Genomic DNA, 23708 nt, shown 5'->3' with positions numbered 1-23708 from the left:
CCTCAGAGGGCGGATTGGGAATCCTTCCGATGCACTACACTGGCTTTGCGCCGGTGGAGCACTATCAACCGAACTGCCCGTAGGGTGTATTGGGAATCCTTCAGATGTACTCCACTGGATTTTGCACAGTTAGAGCAATATCAACCAAACGGCCCCGGAGGGGGGATTGGGAACCCTTCAGATGTACTCCACTGGCTTTGCGCAGGTGGAGTACTATCAACCAAACTGCCCGTAGGGTGGATTGGGAATCGTTCAGATATACTCCAGTGGATGTTTCGCAGTTGGAGCAATATCAACCAAACGGCCCCAGAGGGCGGATTGGAAACTGTTAGGAATCCTCCACTGATCGGGAACAGGCCCTGGGCATAGAAAGCTCTGTGAGGAGGGCGGGACCTGTATGGGTGCACTTTTCTATTAAAAATGTTGTTCAAATTTTTTTGGGGATGAGGACCTAACCTCAAATGGACAAGGGGCAGGAAAGGCTGCATACTGCAATATTAAAGTGCCTTCAGATAGAAACCCAGGGTAAGGGTAATCTTGTCATCGGTCTCAAAGATGTGGCTGGGTAGGAAGGGTTAACTGTCCAAAGACCGGGGAGGAGCCAGCTGGCTCCCGGGGAGAATTCGCACCAGAAGATGAGCCCGCCCCCCCCCCCCCATACCTGAGGGAACTAAAGTTTTTCATGCAGGCCAACCGGAACTCACCGCCAGCTGAACACAGCGGTACCTGGATCGGTGCAATGAATGAGGCTGCCTGTGCCCACTGGCCGCGGAAGCCCACCCCGTGGGCCAGGATAAAAACAGCGCGGTCGGGAAGAAATGCGGTAGGCCTGAACAAAGCCGGGGCCTAGATTTGTGGAGCACGGCCGACCGGGATCTCCGCTCCGCCGCCGGAAAATGGAGGTACCCAGAACGGTACGAACAGGCGCCCAAGATGTATACCTGACTAAAGGTGCGGTGCTAGGCCGATCGGGGAGCCTGCCCGGTCTGACAAAAGGGGGGCACGGAACGGAGTGCAGTAAGCGGTAGTTTCTAATGTCCCTTGCTTGATATTAGATCGGAGGGGTGGGGAGAAAGGATCTAAAATGCTGGCACCAGGCGACAGGGGTCCGGGCAGAGAAGGGCTGGAGAGGAGGTGGCCCTCTTGCTGGCGGGAAGCAGGGGAGCGAGGCTGCCCTGGTCCGCTTTGTCTTCTTGGGGGAGACAGGGCGGTGGAACAAGCAACACCGGCCAGCCTCCCAGGGAGACAGGGACGCAAGCGTTCCTGTGCCCCATCCATGAAATCTGTGAAAAATAACAAAATGAATAAAATAAAAAAAAGGCCACCCTGCTAAGCAGGGAGGTTTGCCTCCCACGACCCCAAGCTAAAAACTGATGTGCTCTCTCTAGGCTAGAGGGGGTATAGGCGGCAAGGGAGGCGTTATCACTTTTTAGCCTAGTGTCGCCTCCTAGTGGCAGCAAGCAGCTATACCCATGGTCCTGTGTCCCCCAATGATACAAGTGAGAAACATTATTTTTCTCAGCAATGCGGACACATATGAACATGGGACCAACACAGATGCCTTCAGCTGCCAAGCGCACATGTAACAGGTCAGCCAGTGTCATAGGGACAGATCTGCTGACAGATGCCCTTTAAATTTTAAGGTCTGTTCTTAAAGGGGTCCATAGAGGACGTTCTACACCTCGCCAATGTAGCCCCCGGTTCTCATGGTTTCTGTAACCTACCTTCAGAAACAGCAAGCATTTGTACCCGGTCATCTCCGGCATCCCTAAATACGACAGACACACGGCTCCATTCAAATGGAGGCACATGGGTCCCCATTCTATTGATTAGTAGTTGGATAGGGACACGGGGGACAACCCCCTTTAGTAGTCCCTCTGCCCAACCCCCGCCCTTCAACATCTGACAACATAAAAGAAAAACATTAGCAACAAAAAAAAAAAAAAAGGAGTGCTTTATTTGTGGTTGAAATCAAGATGCAACTCTACTCCCAAAGTGGATTTTAAGTAAAACAGTGTACAACGTCTGTAATAAAAGGATATATATTTAATACATCGGCTTTATCATAGATGAATCTTCTGAATAAATCTGTACTGAACAAAAAAAAAAAAAAAAAAGAGAAAAAAAAGGTACGTACACGTCTTTACTGCAGCTTCAGGAATGTAAAGAGCTAAATATCCAAATAGGTTTTTTTTATTCCGTTTTATTTTGCTATAAAACTAAACTGTCTGCGGAGCGTCACTTTTTGTAAATTTTTTTATTTTATTGAATTTTTTTTATTTATTATTAGCGTCCTGTTTTAAATCAGTAGTTTAACAAGAATTAGAAAAGATGTCGCTCTGTTCAGTGTTTCTGACAAAGTAGAAAGGGTGAAGACATAAATAAGGCTTTAATTTTGGCAATTTTTGTTTTAATTACAATGCCTTCCACTACTTCCTCAATGGAGAAATCCCTTGGTGGCTTCATCCTGGGGAGAGAGACAAACAGTTTGTCAATAAAGTTTGTCAGTTTATATAAAGATATATAAAAAAAAACAACAACTTTCCTAGCAACCAATAAAACACAAGCTTTTAAGGCAACTTAAACTAAAGAACAGATCTGATTGGTTGTTGGGCAAGGGTATGGCCATAGCAACCAAAGGAAACTGACTGGTTGCTATGGTCCGCTTTTTGTCTGTACTCGTTTTTAAACTTAAAGAGGTTGCCCCCATCTCACACATTGGTGGTATAGATCGCTAGGACATGCCACCAATGTCCGATAGGCGCAGGTCTCACCTCTGGGACCTGCACCTATCTCTAGAACAGAGCCCGCAAAGTGAAGGAGAGAGAGCCGCATATGCGCAGCCACCGGCCATTCATTCCTATGGGAGTGCTGAAAAATGTTTGGAAGTCCCATAGAAACAAATTGGCGGCCAGTGCGCCATTCACTTCTATGGGGCTGCTGGAAATAGTCGAGCGCCTTTTCGGCACTCCCGCAGAAATGAATGGTGGGCGGCCGCCCACGCACAGTCCGCTCTCCTTCACTTTGCAGGCTCCGTTCTAGAGAAAGGTGTGGGTCCCAGTGTTGGGACCTGTACCCATCAGACACTGGTGGCACATCTTAGTGATGTGCCACCAATGTATGGGATGGGCCAAACCCTTTAAAGAGGTTTTCTAGTTATAATGATTTTTAAGCAAGTGCCCGCAGCCTGCCACCTAAAACAGAAGCTTCATCCTGCTCCACATCACATCCGCTGTCTCCATCTTTTGGTCCCAGCACGGTTTTGTCCCGGCGGTGCATGGGCATGGTCACATGCACCACTCCCGCCAATGACTGGCTTCAAAATCTTTAAATTATCAGAAACCCCCTTTAAAGGGGATGTGCCAAGGGTAAGAGTTATCCCCTATCCATAGGATAGGGCAGTGGTGGCGAACCTATAGCACAGGTGCCAGAGGCGGCCCTCTCTGTGGGCACCCGCACCCCGGAAAAAGTCTATGGTGTACCAATATGCCTTAGACTTTTCCTGCCATTCATCAGCACATGGCGCGCTATGAACAGCACAGGCAGCGCACTGAATGTAGGCAGCTATTATAGCTCAGTGATAAAGTACTTGGAAGATATACTATACTGGACTGTAGTATTCAGGGTAAATTGCTGTGTTGGCAGGATGAGATAAATAAGTGGGTTTTGGGTTGCAGTTTGGGCACTCGGTCTGTAAAAGGTTCGCCATCACTGGGATAGGGAATCACTAACTGATCAGTGGGTGTCCGACTGCTGGGACTCCCACCGACTCTTAGAACAGGGGTCCAGTTTGCCTGTTCTAATGGAGTGACATTTCAAGCATGTGCCCTGCACCTCCATTCACTCTCCATGTGACTTCCAGGCAAAGCAGAGCGCTGTACCAAAGGGGATCGGGAGAGATGGCGGTTAAGACATTTCATGTGAATTTCCTGAAGTGCTGTACAAAAATTAGAGAACTCAATCTACCTGGTTACATAGGTGTTAAAAGTCCCAAATTTGCAGGGCAAAAGCAGGCTGTCCCAGAGTAGGGTCTAAAAAAAAGCGACTTGAATTTAAGGAGTTAAATTCGTTCAAAATATCGCTTGTGCTGCGGCACTGAGTATCGGTGCAAGGGCAGAGGCTTTGCCGCTACCGGAGCAGCGCAGATACCAACTGTGCATGTGCTGCCTCACTTCCAGGTGTACCCAGATGTCAGCAGTGCATGCGCAGTCAGTATCTGTGTTGCCCATGTAGCAGCATCTCTGCTTTTGCACCGATCTGTGCAACAAAAGAATGTTGGTAACTACGCTGGTCGCCTAGAGCAGAACATTGCATGAGCCTGTTCTACCAGTATTACGGGGCACGAGGAGTAATCTTAGGCTCGAGGAACATTCGCTTAAGCCTCATCCTAATTACAGGCGAACCCTGCACAGAAATCAGAAAGGCCGATCGCCGACATTAATTACAGGACAGATGGGGGGCATCTATATATTAGTGGCTGCTTGTTTCTGGGTGATAGGACATAAATGGGGAGGCTGGGCAGATAAGGCTTTGATATAATGCTCTGCACTGGGGATTCAGGAACTTCAGAGAAGCAATGTTATTATCTCCAGTATAATTTACAGGAAGACAATGCGTTAGATTGCAATAATGTGTGGTTGTAATATAGTTATGATGTTAGATCACCCTGCAGGAAATTGGATTTAAAGGGTATCACATCGGTTATGAAAAATTGCTTGGCGCGAAACCTGCACCAGTGAGCCGTGCACCAGCAACCTTCTTAACAAGAGAGGATTGATTGTTTAGGTCCTATGGACCTGCATGAGGACTTGCCTCTGTATAGTACTGGTGCAGGCCATGTATACCGTCAATATGGAGCCAGTGTACCATCATCAATGTATGTGGTTTGGACTTAAAGAATTCCCATAACCATCAGTGACCATCTTGATCTCAAAGGCTTTGATATGGTGGGCATCATGGCTATTGCTAGACCTTCAGGTGCCCTCACATAGGTATAACCCAGATATGGTTAGATACTTCTTAAACAGGTTGTCCCACAATGACCTATTAGGGCACCGATTGTGGTGTCTACTACTCCAGAACCCCCTTCATGAGCCAGAAGGGACCGAACCTGACCATGGATGACAAAGTTGGCCATTGCAGCTGAATCGGATTCACAGGAATTGCTTCATCAGAGCTTCAATTACCTATTATTTGAAAGTGTTCTTGTCCCTTTGTGAGCTGCTGGTTCACCGCCTGAATGCGCTGCTGTACTTGCGTCACTCTCTGGCTTAAACTTGAGGATATTTTCTCCTTCTTCTGCTGCTCATCCTGGGGTAAACGCACGTAGGTAAGTTCAAGTGTACAAGGAGAAGACTAAAAGGACCATCTTAGGCCAGGATATTAAACCCTGTAATCTGCGGCCGCACTTACCAATTCTGGGGAAATATCACTATTTTCTATGACATTAAAGTCACCGTTGCCTTTGAGGATTTCTAGCTGAATGAGATCTAGAGATTTCTGAGCCTGCAGAGAAGAAAACCCATTCACAGTGAAAAACAAAACCTGTATGCGAAAAGTGGACAGTGTGAGGCCCTGATGAATGGTTAGAAGATTACCATCTAAAATTGTTTTTGACACAAACCCTACTAGCCCCAGTTCTTGGTGAGCACCAGGACATGACCAGGTTCACATCACCGCTCTGCATTTCATTCTTCTGATTCATCAGAAACAAAAATAAAAATCCTTTATTTTGAGCATCAGTTATGCTAATTTTGCATCCATTTTAGCCATTTCTGTCTGAGATCTGAAGTACTTCATGAAGTACTTCCTTTTTTTCATCTAAAATGATAGATCTCAGCTGGAAATGACTAAAACGGCTGCTAAAAATAAAAGGACCTGTTTTTTTATTTTTATGTTCTTCTGACGGATCAGAGACTTAGGCTGGGTTCACATGTTTGCCATTCGTTTAATATATACAAAAAAAGTATACGTTAACGGATGACTCAGACTGATGCCCGTACAGTGGCACCCGTTCACCATGGAGTTCCATTGTAAAAAAAAAAAAAGTATACATTTTATTTTTTTAACCGAATCCTGAAGGATAGAAAAGCGCGGTGTGCTACGCTTTTTTGCAATGTATACTTTAAAGGAATGGCCAAAACGTGATGTGAAAACCCACCCTTACAAGTACTGCAGGAAAGGAAACAAAATAATAAAAAAAAAGAAAAAGTAAAATGTGCTGCAAAAAGTTGCTTACCTCGTGTAAGTCACTTGCCACTTTCTGCCTTTCAGACTGTTCCACTTCTAATTTCTGCAACGTTTCATTCAGGTGAGTCTTCAGCTGTTGAGGTTAGAAGAGAAGGAACGAAGATTTACTACCACATAAACAAGAATCGGGGGCGTAAAAGTATTTAAAAGAAAACGGTCAGGTTAAATTCATGTTAAATAGTCCAGGCACTCGATGTTAGGTAGACAGCACTCTGGTCTGAATGAGATGCTGCGCATGGTCGCTGGCAGACACCCAGACAATCACTGCCCAGAATTTACTTGCTGCAGTGCTTCAATGCTCCAGGATTAGCAGCTCTTTTGTCTCAAACCAGTGCCCAGCCCCATTCTGCCTGACCCGGTGCCATGGGGAGCATGTCATGTGCCACCCTGCTCACCATGTGTGATGCAATACAGAGGATGGAGATGCCACACATCACCCATTCCACTGCGGCTTGCACACAGCACTGGGTCAGACGTCACAAGGCTAGAACGCAGCCACCCCCGAAGTAAGTAAGGTTACAAGGATGCAGAAAGCTCCGATAGCCCAATCTCCTTTTTGGCATGTTTCTTTAAATCACCCAATCCGGCGGGGGTTTTCAAATTGATTATGTGCTGGTTGGCCCAAGGTTTTGAAATATTTGCAGGGGTGAGGTTTGAGGTTTACCCACAAAACCGCGGCCGCCAGCAATCAATAACCAAGCAATTTGAAGGCCTCGCCGGCTTGCCCGTTGGTTAAAGCAATCTCGCCGAGTGAAACAAGCTCTTAATGCATGCAATGTGTGAACCACGTCAGATTTCTATGAGGACACGGATGGTGTTGTATTAAGGTAGAACAAGCAGAGTCGGAAGCGCTTGACAGAGGGAGAGCTCCGCGGTACACCCAACAGGATAGATTAGAAGACAGGTAGTGGGGAGCTCGGACTGGGTCTTACCAAGGTCAGCTCTTCATTCTGCCTTACTGCCTCTGAATATGAATCGTCAAGCTTTCTCCGCAACTCAGTCAACAGATCTTTCAGCTGGAACGAAGTTCAGATTTGGTGTTTTTTTTAGGCGGTGTTGAAGCGGTCAAAAAAAAGGGGAGCCACAATGGCATTTAAAAAAAAAAACTATAAATCATGATGCTCAACCTCACAACCCCTGCTGCTCTCGTTCCGACACTCTGCAAGCCTCTACTTTCTGGTAGCTGTCAGCAAACACAGGGGAAAAAAAACCCTCAGCCACTCACTGGCAGGGACCAGCAAGGGCCCGGAAAGCTTCAGAACAGGAGCACTGGGGGGGATTGGCGAGGCGAGTAGCACTACTTTTACCTTTTTATGCCTTTCTGACCCTTTGGGCGACAACCATAAAAAGTACAGGTCCGACATGGACTGTCACAGACAACCGCAACGCAAATGTGAAATTCACCTAGTTGTATAGTGATACTGTACATGATGTCTGCTTGTCATAGGGATTATCTCTTCTAGGAAAGATGTATGACAACCGTGATGAGGGCTAAAATGGAAGTGGTCACTATTCTGGTTGTCAGTCAGTGCATCTTGAAACATAAATCAAAGAAAATGTTCAGCAACTTTCCGATGAGAAAAAGCTGCAGGACATATAGGTGTATATGCATATCTTTTTAAAGGGTTTATCCAAGACTAAAAAATGTCCCCCATACGCCCGGGCCCCTCACACTGAATCTACTCGCCTGGCTCCCCGCGCCGCTCCTGGTCCCCGCACCGCCGCTGCAGCTTCTCCCCATGCGTGGATGAAAACATCCAGTGTTGGGGGGGAGCAGCCAATGACAGGTGGTAACGAGCCTCCTGGGTGATGCTAGGGAGGCTCGTTACCACCCGCCATTGGCTGCTCTCCCCCCCCCCCCCCCCCCACTGGATGTTTTCATCCACGCATGGGGAGAAGCTGCAGCGGCGGTGCGGGGACCAGGAGCGGCGCGGGGAACCAGGTGAGTAGATTCAGCGTGAGAGGCCCGGGCATATGGGGGACATTTTTTAGTCTTCGACAACACTCCTTTAATATCCCAAAATACACAAGCTTAAGTTATTCTTTGGCTTTCCAAAGGTGAACCAACAACTTTCACCCCTATTTACCTCTCCTACTTCAGACACATAAGTCGCCCTCTCATTTTCTGCCTTTTCAAGCTCTGTTTCCAAATGTTCCTTCTCTTTTAACAACTAAAAAAATAAGAACAAAAACAAAAAAAAAGTTAAATAATTAGTTTAAAGGAACACCATAAAATACACACAAATACTCGAAACTTAAAAGTTATTTTTCTTGGTTTAAAGGGAATTCTGTATCATCTTCCAATAGGCACAGGCGGTCTCTCCAGATCTTTGCTAACAAGCGATCTGCCTGTGACCGCTGCAGCCAATCAGTAGCCACAGAGGTTATGCGCTGTACTACTAGCATGATGGCACGTGGCCACTGATAAAGAAAGTAGAGAGTAAGAAAGAGATGTGTATTATTTATTACATTATAAAATTTGCAGGTGGTTTATAAGTTTTAATTTTAATTTTTTAGATGGTGGATGACCCCTTTAAGCACAATGTGGGTGCACCTATAGAACTTGGTACCCGGGAACAGCAGATTTCTATCATTCCCTCTCCCAACAAATTCCTGGAACGTACATTTTCTGACTCCTGACTTTTCAGTTTTTCCAGCTCCTGCTCAAATGAATGAACGGCTGACTTTGCCTAAATGAAAAACAGAAATGTATACCCTTAATAAAAAGGCTAATAAACATGTAAACAAATATTCTATAGGAAAAATAATGTAAGTCGTGAGGAATAATATCCAGCCAATACAAGGGAATCTAACCCACTACTGTGATATGTATGTCTTAAAGGGGTAGCCCCATCTCAAAGTGGGATATGGCATCACTATCTTCTGGGTGGTCCATCCGCAGGGATCCTCTTCACAGCCTTGAAAGGAGCTAAGCTGCAGAATTCCATGCACAATGAATGTTCAGGAGTAGGGATGAGCGAACCCGAACTTTACAGGTTCGGGGTTCGGGCGGTGAAGGAATCCCATTATGGATTCCATTATAATAAAAGCCTATGGGCAGCGTTACGGATCTGTCCTGGATTACGTTATGCAGAACAGAAAACAGAGTCCTGTGTAACGGAAACCAGACGGATCCGTCATGCTTGGCCATAGACTTCTATTATGATGGAATGCAAAAAGGATTCTGTTTTGCATTCCGTCTACGAATTCCGTTCAGATTCCGTTCAGGTTCCGTTATAACGGAACCTGAACACCGAACCTGGTGAGGTTCGGGTTCTCTCAACCCTAGTGGGGATCCCAGTTCTGCCTTCTTGCACAAAATGCAAGGCTTCAAAGAAGACGCTATATGAGAACATCTTGGAGATCCTCATCAAGTGTTATCTTGTGTGCGGGGGGGCACCTATTCTGACCGCTATACCCCTTTGAGATCTAAAGACTGCGGTGGAAATCGCTTATTCACTGCAATGAGACTACAAGTCCAATCGCAAAAATGAGAAAATTCGGACAAAAGACTCCGCAGTGAAAACCTCTTCAGGTCAGAAGACAAGGGGGCACAGCTCTCGGGTTCATATTGGCGTTTGGTAGGGGTCACTAAACCCCACTGATACCATGCAAACACGGTCATGGGTATACAGTACGGTGTACGCTTCCTTACTAGATGACTGTGTGGAAGATATTGCGCTACTCCATAAGGTAAATAAAAAAGTATACCAGCCCAAATGGAGGCCAAAAAGATAGTCTTTTGGCCTCGATCAGCTGACTGTGGTCCTATGGATACATTTAAAGCATGCACTGGGAGCTTTCCTGGTGCATTCGGCAAGCAGACACCTCAAAGCGCAGTGTGAAAGCAGCCTTACAATCTGTCCTGCATGTACATGTACTGCACTGTCTAGGAAGGGAAAGCAGCAGAATCACGGACTTCACTATACAGACCTCTTGTAGCTCGTTCTGAGACTCCTCCAGCTTCACCTTCCACCGCCCTTCCTCTTCTTCCACGCTACGCTGCAACCTCTGTAAAATTCCTTCCTGCAAATAAGCACGCAATAGTAAGTCCTACAGGACTGCACGCCGCATAAAGCCTGAACCGCAAGCCAACTGAAAGAGGATACATACCGTCTCCGCTAGGACCGATTTGTACTTCTCACACTCCAGCTGCAACAACGTATGGATTTCCTCCCCTTCCTTCAGTCTCTGCTCCAACGCCTACAAGACAGAAGTCATATCTGGCTCACTAGGAATAGATCAGTGACTTACCGGGGTGCACTGGCAGTTACATTAATAATGATATTAAAGAGGGCCCCCCCCCCCCCCCAATACACTTATGACCTATCCACAGAATCAAGAGAAGGGTGTCCCACACAAGAAAAGGGGTCCGGAGTCCCCTGCAGCTCCTCACCCACACGAACGCAGCAATCCCCATTCTAGTGATCTTGAGGGTCCAATAAGTGGATGTATTTCAAGGGAAACCCCCTGTAATTGGCCTAAAATAATAAAATGAATGGATACTCACCTGTTTTCTAGACTCTTTCTACCTGCGCTGTGCTCCAGTCCTCCCCACAGCTCTTTGTTTTTCTGGCTGCAGGGGTGACGTCCTGTGAACACAGGTCAATGCTGCAGCCAATTACTAGCCTCAGCAGAGACGTCCCATGTACGGCTGAGGCCAGCGACTGGCAGCAGTGGAGACTTGTGCATGGAACGTCACCACTGCAGCCAAGAGGATGACAACAGCAGGAAGGCTGGAGTGCAGCGCTCAAAGAAACAGCGGAGAAAACAGGAGAGTATACATTCACTTGTTATTTTAGGCCTTTTGCAGGGGCTGCCCACGTTTTTTTATATACCACGGGCAAACCCCTTTAAATAAAAGCATCTGCAAGAGAAGTGCTTTAGGGTACTTTCACACTTGCAGCAGAGGATTCCTGCAGGCAGTTCCGTCGCCAGAACTGCCTGCTGGATCCGGCAATCTGGACGCAAACTGATGCAATACCGGATCTGTCTTTCCAGTTGTCATCCGGAAAAATGGATCAGTTTTTCTGGAACACTTGGGGCCGGATCCGGCATTATTGCATTTCAATGGAAAATAATGCCGGATTCAGCAAGTGTTCAGGATTTTTGGCCGGAGAGAAAACTGCAGCATGCTGCTGTATTTTCTCCGGCCAAAAAAACGTAAGAGGGACTGAACTGATGCATCATGAACAGATTGCTCTCCATTCAGAATGCATTAGGATAAAACTGATCAGTTTTTTTCCGGTATTGAGCTCCTAGGACGGAACTCAATACCGGAAAATAAAAACCCTAGTGTGAAAGTACCCTTAAAGGAATGCCTGGAGGAGATATGGCAAATAAGAGTCGATGTGCCGTCATTCTCCACTGAAAGGAACGTGCGCTACTGAAACCATAGCCCACTGGTGACAATCGATGGACCCCACCGACTTATAATGGGTCCGTCAGGTTGCGACACAATGTCGATTGTGTTTATGGGAAAACCGTGCTGCATGGAGTTCTATTCTTTCTGTCAAAGGCAATGGAATCTGCAACAGGTACTCCAAACAGAGCCCCAGAGATTACAGCCTTGTATTCCTTTAAGGTGTCCATACTTCCATTTATTTCAGTAGAAAGCAGCGGCAGAGCATACGCCATCTGCTCTCCAATGAATGCAGGTGGGGTCCGGGATCTCACTACGTGGGGTACAAGCTGTTGGTCCCAACTTGATAACGAAAAATAATGAATAATTATGTCAAGTCAAATCAACACCCGTGCATCCTGACAGAAACCCCCTTTACTCACTTTAACCTGCTCGCCGCCTCCACTTTCATTCAAACAGACTTTTGCCATCTTCTCAAACTCTTGGATCCATTCGCAATGCCTCTAATAGAGGAAAGGAAATATTGTGAGCTCCACTGGGGCACAGTGATGATATGATAATGTCTATATGACAGCGCCACCTTATGGTAGTAATGGAAATTTTAATCAGTTCTTCTTTTCGGCTCAAATCAGAGGCAGAAACGTAGCCATAGAAGGTGCAGATTTTAAAGTCTTAACGGGTCCCACTAAACTGAGGGTGGGGGCTGTGCTTTTACATAGGACCATACCAGACTGGTAAACTGCACTTGATATGGTGCCAGATCACAGATTATGCACAGGATCTTAAAAGATACGCCACCCGGTGCTCAATACAGACTAGTGCGGCAGACTTCCAGGTCACATGTAACCTAGAGGCACATTGCAATACAGGAGGGAGGCATGATGTGCAGGATGATGCACCACCCTGTGAACGTCTTCAGGGAGATATAGAAGGCTTAAAGGGGTGGTCTCATCACAGACAATGGGGGCATATCCTAGTGATATGCCCCCATTGTCTGATTGGCACGGATCCCCTATATCGAGAAAGGAGCACTGCACAAGCGCTGCCACCCTCCAATCATTTTCTATGGGGCCGCCGGAAATAACACAGAGTGCTGGCTCGGCTATTTCCGTCGAGCCCACAGAAGGTGGCTGGTCTGTTATGAGACAACCCCTTGAAAAGGGAATAGGTTACCTCCAAAACAACCCCCAAAACTATAGAGTAAGAGGTGTATAGTGTAAGTGACGTCAAGTCCGGTTATGTGATTTTTATCTTCATTCCAATGCTATGCTCTGACAAACTGGCTGTAAAATACATGGAGAGGACTCCTCAGCTCACGCACATAATGGAGAGGACCCAAAGAGGAGTCCTCTCAATGCATTTTACTACTGGTTTGTTGGAGCACAGCGTCAGAAATCAAGGGAGTATGAAGATAAAAATGACATAACCGGACTTGACGCCAATTACACTATAATCTAGTATGTGGGGGGGGGGGGGGGGGGGGGGGATGTCTCGGAGCCGACATATTCCCTTTAAATACGTGGCCACTGCTGCTCTAACCAAGCATCTTGTATTTCTAACCACCCTGACAAGCTTCCATGGCACCCGCACATAGGATGAATGTTCAAGCTCAGCTAGATATTTTGCGAGGTGTTTAGCAGCCCCAGCTTGGTAACCCTTGGGGCGCCCCTCCTCTGGGAACGCACCCCCTGACTTTGGGTTCTTACCAAACTAGCAGAAACAGACACATTTGGGAAGATCTTCTGCAGGATTTCCCGGGCCTCATTGTCCCCCGTGTTCTGCTGTCTCTCCTGCAACAAAACAAGACATCGCCATCAGCATCCAAGTGGAAAAAGCAATCTATCCAAGATGGGAACATGGGCGAAACACACAGATGTTATGGCGTAGAGGATGTGACATCAAACGTATGCATTAGCTAGGAAAAAATATTATCCGTCCGCATGCACATGAAACCTCTGCCAACTCCTCTCAGACGTCGGGACATCCACTCGGACAGACTAGATGCAAGCAATCACTGGCGTTCCTTATTGGACATGTTATATGACCGTAGCTACATAAAGGGGTTAACCATCCCCAACTGTCACCTGCGCCATCCATACATTGGTGCCTATAGTGGGGGGGGGATAGGGATAGACTATCTGGTCACACAATGAAGCATGACCACAACGGTCTCCAGCACCAAACACGGGTCGTGGAAGATCTGTCCTGTCTTTTTTATCCTGCTGCTGATCCTTGCGAGGTGCAGAAAATCTATAGAGCGGTGACAGAGCACAGACATGCATGCATCACCACGATAAAAACACATGCATGAAATAGGCTAGATTCACCCCCAATGATCTGCAGCCTAAGATGGGGCGTGCACCTTTAGCCGCTGCTACCAATCCAGCTTTATTCTGGCCATACACATTAGATGTTTATCAGCCAATCCCAGGGATTTCAGCAGGACCGGCTGCCCACCTACTGTATATGGGACCTCACGACTTCTCTGATGACAGATTCCGGGGAGATAAGGATCAGGTTGATTGGATTTCAACATGCCCAATATTTTTGTTCTCAGGGGAGACATGCTTCCACCAGAGACGGACGCGCACACTTGGCTGAGGCCCAGAAAGACAGTTGTAGGCCGACTGCTAATGTGTGTGGCCAGCCTTAAAGGCTATGGACACCTTCGGAGGCGTTTGTTTTTTTTATGATTGCATCTTACTCATTTTTGGCTAAAGAATTTTTTCAATTGTCCTTTATTAAAAATATTGAGCCGTTCTGTCACAGAGGGTTTACCGTTCTTCTAGCTGTGTGACTGGTACTTTCACTTTGCCGCGGTCATCTAACCTCATCTCTAAACCACCAACGGGTCATAAACACTTATTTATGTCACATTCTTATCAGTAAGATAAGAACTGAGCTATAATGAGTGTTTAGGAGGTCAGAGAGCAGAGATAAGGAGCCTGTCTGCTCCTGGTCTGACGGAAAAGATAGAAAATCCAAAGGCTGCTTCTAGAGCATCTCGGCTCTGTACAGAAAAAAGGATGCCATCATTTTCATAAAGCCCAATTAAAAAGATTTTTTTAGCTCAAAATGAGTACAATGCAATAATAAAAAAATATTGACCCCAAAAGGTGTACATAGCCTTCAGCAGGTTCAGGCATACTGGTGGGGTGGATCCTGCTGATTAAAGGGCATCTGTCAGCAGATTTGTCCCTATGACACTGGCTGACCTGTGACATGTGCACTTGGCAGCTGAAGGCGTCTGTGTTGGTCCCATGTTCATATGTGCCCTCATTATGCTTTAATAAATGCAAATGAGTATCTAGGAGCAACAGGGGCGTTGCCATTACACCTAGAGGCTCAGCTCTCTCTGCAACTGCTGCGCCCTCTGCTCTTTGACAGGGACAGGCAGTGTAAATGTGACCACACATGGTCCTGTCAATCAAAGTGTAGAAGGCGCGGCAGTTGCAGAGATGCCATATTTTTGTAAAGGGGTAAAGGAAAGATGTAGGGTACAGCAAAAGAGCAAGTGGCGAGGCAGAAGCGTCTTAAGGCTCTGTACACATACTTATTCCCCAGGGAATAATAATTCTAGCTCTATTCTTAGGACTATGCTGCGCCATTCCTTTATTATTCCTGTTAGAAGTTATAAAGGAATTGCTAGCATTTAAAAAAAAAGGTCCAGCTGGATGTTACCAATTAGGGGTGGAGTGTCTCATACTATCTAATCAGTGCTGCTACTGTTAGGCCCCTTTCACACGGGCGTTGCGGGAAAATGTGCGGGTGCGTTGCGGGAACACCCGTGATTTTTCCGCGCGAGTGCAAAACATTGTAATGCGTTTTGCACTCGCGTGAGAAAAATCGCGCATGTTTGGTACCCAAACCCGAACTTCTTCACAGAAGTTCAGGTTTGGGTTAGGTGTTGTGTAGATGTTATTATTTTCCCTTATAACATGGTTATAAGGGGAAATAATAGCATTCTGAATACAGAATGCTTAGTAGGTGATCAATTGAGGGTTAAAAAAAAATTAACTCACCTTCTCCTCTTGTTCGCGTAGTTCCCGTCTCTTCTTTACTTCTTTAATTATGAGTTGTGGGCTAAAGGACCTTTGGTGACGTCAGATCACATGCTCCAATCACATGGTACATCACCGTGGTGATGGACCATGTGATTGGAGCATGTGATCTGACGTCACTACAGGTCCTAGCCGGTATTTTCATCTTTTGAGAAGTAAAGAAGAGACCGGGAACTACGCGAACAAGAGGAGAAGGTGAGTTAATTTTTTTTTTTTTTTTTAACCCTCAATTGATCACCTACTAAGCATTCTGTATTCAGAATGCTATTATTTTCCCTTATAACCATGTTATAAGGGAAAATAATACAGTGAATAGACTATCACCTAGCAACCATGCGTGAAAATCGCACCGCATCCGCGCTTGCTTGCGATTTTCACGCAACCCCATTCACTTCTATGGGGCCTGCGTTGCGTGAAAAACGCAGAATATAGAGCATGCTGCGATTTTCACGCAACGCATAAGTGATGCGTGAAAATCACCGCTCATCTGAACAGCCCCATAGAAATGAATGGGTCGGTATTCAGTGCGGGTGCAATGCGTTCACCTCACGCATCGCATCCGCGCGGAATACTCGCCCGTGTGAAAGGGGCCTTAGGGATGCGATGCTTTTTTCACTGATAGTTGCTAGGAGATGTAGTTTGTAAACCTTGAGGTTTTTTTTCACGAGTGTGAAAAACGCATCAAAACGGATTGCACCCGTGCGGAAAAAAAAGAAACACTGAAAGCAATTGCAGACAAAACTGACTGAACTTGCTTGCAAAATGGGGAGAGTTTCACTGAATGCATCCGGAGCGTTAGTGTGAAAGCGGCCTTAGGGTCCATTCACACGTCCGCAAAATCGGTCCGCATCCGTTCCACAATTTTCCAGGACGGGTGCAGACCCATTAATTTTCAATGGGGCCGGAATGTGCTGTCCGCATCCGCATTTGTGGATCCGCACTTCCGCATCCGTGCTTCCGCTAAAAAATAATAGAACATGTCCTATTCTTGTCCGCAATTGCGGACAAGATTAGGCATTTTCTATTATAGTGTCGGCGATGTGCGGTATGCAAATTGCGGAATGCACATTGCCGGTGTCCGTGTTTTGTGGATCCGCAAAACACTTACGGACGTGTGAATAGACTCTTAGACGAATTTTGCACCCCACAGTTTCCACAGTTCCTGTGTAGATGGGAGCACCTAGCAGGCTGCACAATGCTGCTCATAGTCAAATCTGTCATTTCATTGTCCCCAAGCCCCCCCCCCGATGAATGGAGTAGTAGTGCACAAGTCTGTCCACCGCTCTCTTAATGTGGCTGGTGTGCACAGCGCTCTATCAGTCCCACAGGGACCCGGTTACATTTTGCACGCGGTATACGGCCATTGCATGCACGCGGCAAAGACGTTAATGGTACAGATCGGCCTCTGCTGACGTCACACCACACACAAGAACGCTGGCATGCCCATGAGGAAACAAAAACACAAAAGAGACAGATGAGCAAAAAAGTCAGGATAGAAGAGACAGGAGGAACATACAGTTATGATTGGGAGGTTCTTGTCCGCAGCCAATCAAGGCTTCGCTTTGTTACCCCCACTAGTGATGAGGCAGTACAGACCCCGAGGACGCGCGGCGCCTCTGCTACCTCACCGCACTAGTGACTGGTCCGTGCACGACTGCTCTGGCTGTCGCTTTAACTAGGTATTCTCGTGGGAAGAACTGCATGCCGATCCTGCCCTCAGTCCCGCTAATTCATGGAGGTGGGGAATCTATTTTTCCAACTACACACAAAGGTCTTGCAATACTGGAGTATTGGTCAATACCTGCATGACATTTGGTTGGGTGCATCAAATGCCCAGTCATGATGGTTAAGATCCGATACCCGGATTATTGTTGCCCGCTTAATATCCTGGGATTTAAAGTGAACCTCCGCCTTATATCATCACGCCATGTTCTTATTTCTTAAATTCAGAGCAATTTCATAAAATAATTTTAAGGAGGCACAAGCTCTAGTGTTGCGCTTCATCCCCTTCACCTCATTTAAAGGGAACCTCCACCTTTTATTATCACGTTATGCTTTTAGTGCAGGTTCAGTATTGTCCGACTCAGAGGTCCAAAACCCGTATATATGTATATCACAAGCTGGCTTCCTGCAGCCGCCACTAGAGGGAGCTGAATGTATACTGTCTTATTATTGAGTTTAAAAGGGTATCCCGATCTTGTATAGTGATGGCACATCTCTAGGAGAATGAAGGGAGACAGAGCTAGTGTAGCACGGCATCCCCTTCACCTGATTTCACTGTACAGCCTCATCCCAGTCACCCGCTCTGCAGATAATTTCAGGTCAACGCTGCGCTGCAGACCCCTGAACAGCAAGGTAGCCGGGAACACCGCTGTACTGGAAAAACTTAGAAAGGGACCGACCACGAAACTGGCCATGCGGCCCCTGCATTCTCAGGATTGGTGAGGGTTCCAGAAGTGCAACCCCCAGTTATCAAAATGCGATTGTGTATCCTACCAACTAACTACAAGATGGGAATACCCATTTAAAGCATAATAGTATATTTTTGGCTCTAAAGCTCCCTCCAGTGGTGGCTGCAGGCAGACAGAATGTCATATTTTATAACTATATGGTGGGAATTTGAAGCTCCATATCAGAAAAACCAAGCCCTGGGTGCTATAATGATATAGATCAAAGGATTACTCCAGTTAGAAGTTATCCCCTATCCACTGGATACGGCATAACATACAGGCACCTCCACGATTACAAGTCCACAGGTCCCGTTCCCCTGTATGGAGTGGCAGTTCGAGCATGCCTGCTGCCGCTCTATTCAAACTCTATGGAACGGTCGGAGATAGGCACGCAATGCTACCTCCAGCAGTCCCATAGTGATGAATTGATTGGCAGTGCACAGGGCCCCTGTTTTTGCGAATGGTGGGGGTCCCAGCAGTTAGAGCCCTACCGGTCCGTTATAAAGTGGATAGGAGAGGACTTGTTTTAAGTGGAATACGCCTTAAGATATGACCTCATTAAACCGGTGGACGTTCACTTTAAGGGGCAGGCGCGGACTTTGGTTCATCTTGGCAGCATCGGCATGCAGCTTTATAAAAATCCATTCCACCATCTCAGAAACCGAGCTAAGAGTCAGCAGACAGAGCAGCCGTGCCCGGGTACAATCTGCGCTACGTCCCCCACCGGTAGCATTACAACCTTGGCGGTCTTGCCGACTCTCTCTTGTAGCATTTTTTCAGTTGATGCCAATGCCTCCATTGCTTTCCAGTTTTTCTCCCGAAGGTCCTAATTGTTTTTAGAAAGAGTTATTTCAGTTGACCCAGATACTAAAAACGTCTTCATAGTTCATTCAGCAAGTTCAATTAGAAGGGGCTGACGGAGATCTCTCTTGCCCAAATCCACCAGACTGCGCCAGCGCTTCACACGCCAGACATATGGAAGATCCCACACAGGTGACTTGCAACGCGTCAGCTTTGAGGAGGTAAAGTGAATCCGATTTGTGAGCAAAAAGGCCTAGCTGACCCATCAGCAGGAAAGTCCATTAAAAAGATCTCAAATTAAAGGGGCAATCCCGATTTTGTAAAGTGATGGCAGATCACTAGGATGTGCCGTCACTTTATCATTGTTGGGGGGCTAGCCTCCTGGAATCCCAAGAAAGAAGGGTCTGTAGCTTTGGTGTATGGCTATGCCCTCTTTAAGGACACCTCACCACCCACAAGCAAGGTCCAGCTGGGTGTGTGCCCCTGCACAGTGTGACACTATATAATCAGTGCTGTCAGACTGTGCAGGGACACCCCCCAACTGATAACACCCACTGCAAACGGCTAGCAATTTATTTAGGAATAATAGAGGAATGGCACAACATAGTGCTGTTATAACATGGGTAATGCAATAGTTACTAAAAAAGAGACCTGTCAGGAGAGATAAGAGCTCCTCTCTAAAGGGAATGTGCCAACGAAATGTTTTCACCAAGTTAAAACCAGATAGCAACACATATTCTTTTGCTCCCAACCTGTTTTTATCTTTTTTTTATTCTAAGTTTTTAACATGATCATGGGGGGCAGCCATCTTGCTTGAGCTGTTCTTAAAGGGGTTCTGAACCCGGACAATAACCCATTTTCCACCCCTCCAGCCCCCAATTTTATGCTCCGATGTACCCCCTTGCCCTGCAACGAGCAGGGCAAGGGCTGTTTGTGCACATTTTCACGCTGCTAGGCGGAGGCTTCCCAGTGACATCACCGGCAATAATGACCGCCCATTAGTGGCAGTGATGTCACTGGGAACACTGCTAGGCGAAAACTCCGCCTAGCAGAGCCCGGGGCGACACCGCATCTGCAGAAAAAGGCCTTGCCCTGTGCTATGCTGCGCAGTGCAAGGGAGAGCATCGGAGCTCTGTGACCTATGCAGAGGAGATAAGCCGTGATATAACCTATTGTGAAAGGGGAATCCTGTGTTATCTATATACAGGTGATATATCACTAGCCCTGCCTATGATGAGCAGATAACTGCTGTAAAGTGATCTGCACAGACCAAGATGTGGAGTCTATTAGGCTTTGTAGCCAGTGCAAGAAGTGCAGGAATTTATCTTTTGTTGTTTTTTGTTTAAAGGGGTTCTGCACTTTCATTTAACTGATGATCTATCCTCTGAATAGATCATCAGCTCCTGATCGGCGGGGGTCCGACACCCAGGACCCCCGCCGATCAGCTGTTTGAGAAGGCAGCGGCGCTCCAGCAGCGCCGCGGCCTTCTCACTGTTTACCGCCGGGCCGCCGACCCACTGACGTCACGACTAGTATCAACTAGCGTGGGCGGGGCTAAGCTCCATTCAAGTGAACAGAGCTTAGCCGCGCCCACACTAGTTGATACTAGTCGTGACGTCAGTGGGCCGGCGGCCCGGCGGTAAACCGTGAGAAGGCCGCGGCGCTGCTGGAGCGCCGCTGCCTTCTCAAACAGCTAATCGGCGGGGGTCCCGGGTGTCAGAAGGTCCAGAGGATAGATCATCAGTTAAATGAAAGTGCAGAACCCCTTTAAATATAGTTATTGACTTTGAAAATAAAAAAACTCACCCAAAATCTTTTAAAAATACATTTACCTACAAACATGATTTAAACAGCAGGTCATTTTCTGATGACACATTCCCTTTAAGGATGAAGCGCTCTTTATTTCATCTCTAAGCTTTTGTCTCACAAAAAGGAGCAAAGTCGATGCCTGCGGACGTCACTCTGTGGGAACGGCCATAGACCATCCTTGCGTGATCGCATTGTGCCGTGTCTGTGATGGGAGGTTCTTATTTTCACAGTCCAATTTGAAACGCTACTTTCAGGGGGGAACATTCGTGTGAAAAACATTGGCCTAATGACTTGTGAAAAAGAGTAAAGTTTTCAGAGAAAAAGAGCAGAATCCAATCCACCAAACAGGGGAGAAAAAAAAGGTTAATAATCAGAACGCAGAAGAACATCCTCAGCAGGTTTCATTTACAGGTTTAGAAAATGTATAAAAATAAGACAAACAAATAAAAAACACTTAAAAAAATGTAAGAGTAGAACCTGCGGCTGGTGATGTCGTGAGGGGGAGATGTACTAAGCTAAATGCACCAGAAGCAAAAAACTGGTGCACCTGCCGAGCAGCACATTTATTACGTGTTCAGGACTCTCTTTCTGGGATGCATTAGACAAGGAGCGCGTCTTAAAATGCGACACCGTGCACCAAAATAGTTTGCGTAAAGCAAGACAAGACTGGCCAGCAAGCTGCACCAAATTTAGCATCCAGCCTGAGGCACTGGAATAAATTTGGCACATCTTTAGGGTAAATGCAGCGAGTAGAATTGCATGCAGAACAGCCACAGCATTTTCCGTAGCAGCAAATTGGGCGAATTTAAAGAAAAAAATTATAATAAATCTCATCCACACGCTCTGCCATGCCGATTTCATTGTGAAATCTTTCCAGAGGATGAAATCTGGGGCAATCCATAGCATTTATGCACCGAAATCCACAGCTAAATTAGGATTTCAGACCAACAGGCTGTGGATCTTCCTCTGAAGAAAATCCACTGCGGACCTGCCGTGCGTGGCCGTACCGTATCTGTCTCCATGATCAACCCTACTAAACCAGGCATACTACTCATTAGGTTTGAACCTGGTATATAAGATTCGCCCTCTATTGCTGACAACGGATATACCTTTGTAGAATAATAGTTACTTTTATTTGTATGCAAATGAGGCAAACGGAGCACCCAAGGGCTGGGCTAGCCCCTCGGAGCACAACTTCACCTCATCCCCTTCCACATCACTACTCCCCCTCATGGCTTGATAGACAGGGACAGACATCCTCACTGCTTGGATGGCTGGCCCTGAAATTTTGTGCCAGAGAGACTTCAACGGCACATAAGTGGTTGATCTCAGGAGGCTTCCTTCGCTCTGAGACCTGCACTGCATAGGCCCCAATGTGATTCTAAGGGCCAGGCGTCCGAACAGTGAGGATCTAAAGGAGGAGTTAACTAACCATCAGCACCACCTGCAAAAATCTCTCTGGTGGTTCGTTACAGCGTATCGCTGTTCAGCTCACAGAGCACTGGAACTGGATGCCACCGTATCCGCTTCTCAGCGGAGAGCAGGACCAGCTGCATACAGTTCTGCTGATTCTGACTATGCTCAAGAAAGTTCTTTTTCGCTGACAGTAGAGACGAGAAAATCATTTCATACCAATCGACTCATTCATAAAAGATTTCTTGAGCAGCGAGGAGCTGGCCGCGCTACTCAAGAGACCCTCCCCCCTTGATTGACAGTGAGGGATATATCATCTGGCCGTGTGTTTCTTGCATTTGCACTAGGGCTGGGCGATATGGCCTAAAATCAGCATGTGCGATATATCGATATATTATTTTCTTCTGTATATCATCCATGTCCCCCAGCCAGCGCCATCAGCCCCATGCCATTGCCACCATCTTTATGTTCCACAGCCAGCGCTATCAGCCCCATGCCATTGCCACCATCATGTCCCACAGCCAGCGCCAGTTTGCCACCATGTCCCCCAGCCAGCGCCATCAGCCCCATGCCATTGCCATCATGTCCCCCAGCCAGCGCCTTCAGCCCCATGCCATTGCCATCATGTCCCCCAGCCAGCGCCTTCAGTCCCATGCCATTGCCATATCATCCATGTCCCCCAGCCAGCGCCATCAGCCCCATGCCATTGTCACCATCATCATGTCCCACAGCCAGCGCCATCAGCCCCATGCCATTGCCACCATCATCATGTCCCCCAGCAAGCGCCATCAGCCCCATGCCATAGCCATCCTCCCCCCCCTAATCCCCTGATAGATTCAGGCCCCTGCTAATATACTTACCTTTCCTGCAGAGTGCGCAGCTGGATAAAGGAGTCCGCAGGAGACGGACTGCGTCTTTTTCCCAGCATGCACTGGGAGGGACCTGACGTCACACACAGCGTCAGCCAGCACGCTGACGATGTGTGCACGCAAGGTCCTGGCAATTGCAGTGCGGTGCAGAGTCGGGAGGCCACGGAGCGGTGAGTGAGAAGCTTCTTAAATTCACTACCGCTCTGTGGTCATATATCGCGATATGGCGATCAAGCTAAAATCAATATAGTTGCCTGAATTTATGACGATAATATCGTATATCGTTTATATCGCCCACCCCTAATTTGCGCCATTGCTCTGAGTAGTGACTGAAGCGCAGAAGCTCTGCTGTTGATTCTAGGTACCTGGAAGTGTAGCGGCGCATGCACAGTCAGTGCAAATCCTCTGCGCTTGAGCTGCTACTTGAGAAATGGTGCAGACATAAGATTGACAGGGTCAAGCGAGAAGTTTGGCCCTGGCGATCAAGGGGGAGCCTCTTGACCAGAGGAGCCAGCCTCTCACTGCCCAAGGAGTCTGTGTGATGAACGAACCAATTCGCTCATCTCTGACCGCTAACAAATATCTCGAAAATGGTGACGAATCGGAACCAAACGATATTAGAAAGCTGTAGGACGTTTTATTTATCTAGAGATTATGCTTCATTTACATAAAAAGGGGGACGCTCTATAGACAT

At 47.1% G+C, this 23708-nt stretch overlaps 1 protein-coding gene across 4 annotated transcripts in view; it reads right to left on the bottom strand.

Moving 5' to 3' along the window:
- Nucleotides 1–2311: 2311 nt before the first annotated feature.
- The window catches only part of KTN1 (kinectin 1), an 80405-nt gene continuing 59008 nt past the window's right edge, over nucleotides 2312–23708 (bottom strand). Inside the window, exons 35-46 of one of the 4 annotated variants that reach the window (XM_040412586.1) lie at nucleotides 18862–18948; nucleotides 13318–13401; nucleotides 12034–12114; nucleotides 10363–10452; nucleotides 10183–10275; nucleotides 8874–8939; nucleotides 8337–8420; nucleotides 7182–7265; nucleotides 6239–6322; nucleotides 5413–5505; nucleotides 5187–5310; nucleotides 2312–2467 (exon numbers count right to left, since the gene is read on the bottom strand). In XM_040412586.1, coding sequence (XP_040268520.1) covers nucleotides 2463–2467; nucleotides 5187–5310; nucleotides 5413–5505; nucleotides 6239–6322; nucleotides 7182–7265; nucleotides 8337–8420; nucleotides 8874–8939; nucleotides 10183–10275; nucleotides 10363–10452; nucleotides 12034–12114; nucleotides 13318–13401; nucleotides 18862–18948 — 975 coding nt within the window. In that variant the 3' untranslated portion in view covers nucleotides 2312–2462. The remainder of the gene's footprint in view (nucleotides 2468–5186; nucleotides 5311–5412; nucleotides 5506–6238; nucleotides 6323–7181; nucleotides 7266–8336; nucleotides 8421–8873; nucleotides 8940–10182; nucleotides 10276–10362; nucleotides 10453–12033; nucleotides 12115–13317; nucleotides 13402–18861; nucleotides 18949–23708) is intronic. The other 3 variants (XM_040412587.1, XM_040412588.1, XM_040412589.1) reach the window with 3 other exon arrangements.

Source organism: Bufo bufo, chromosome 11, assembly GCF_905171765.1.
Source record: "Bufo bufo chromosome 11, aBufBuf1.1, whole genome shotgun sequence".
NCBI lineage: Eukaryota > Metazoa > Chordata > Amphibia > Anura > Bufonidae > Bufo > Bufo bufo.
Note: the sequence above shows the minus strand (reverse complement) of the source record. Positions and strands in the feature narration are given on the sequence as shown.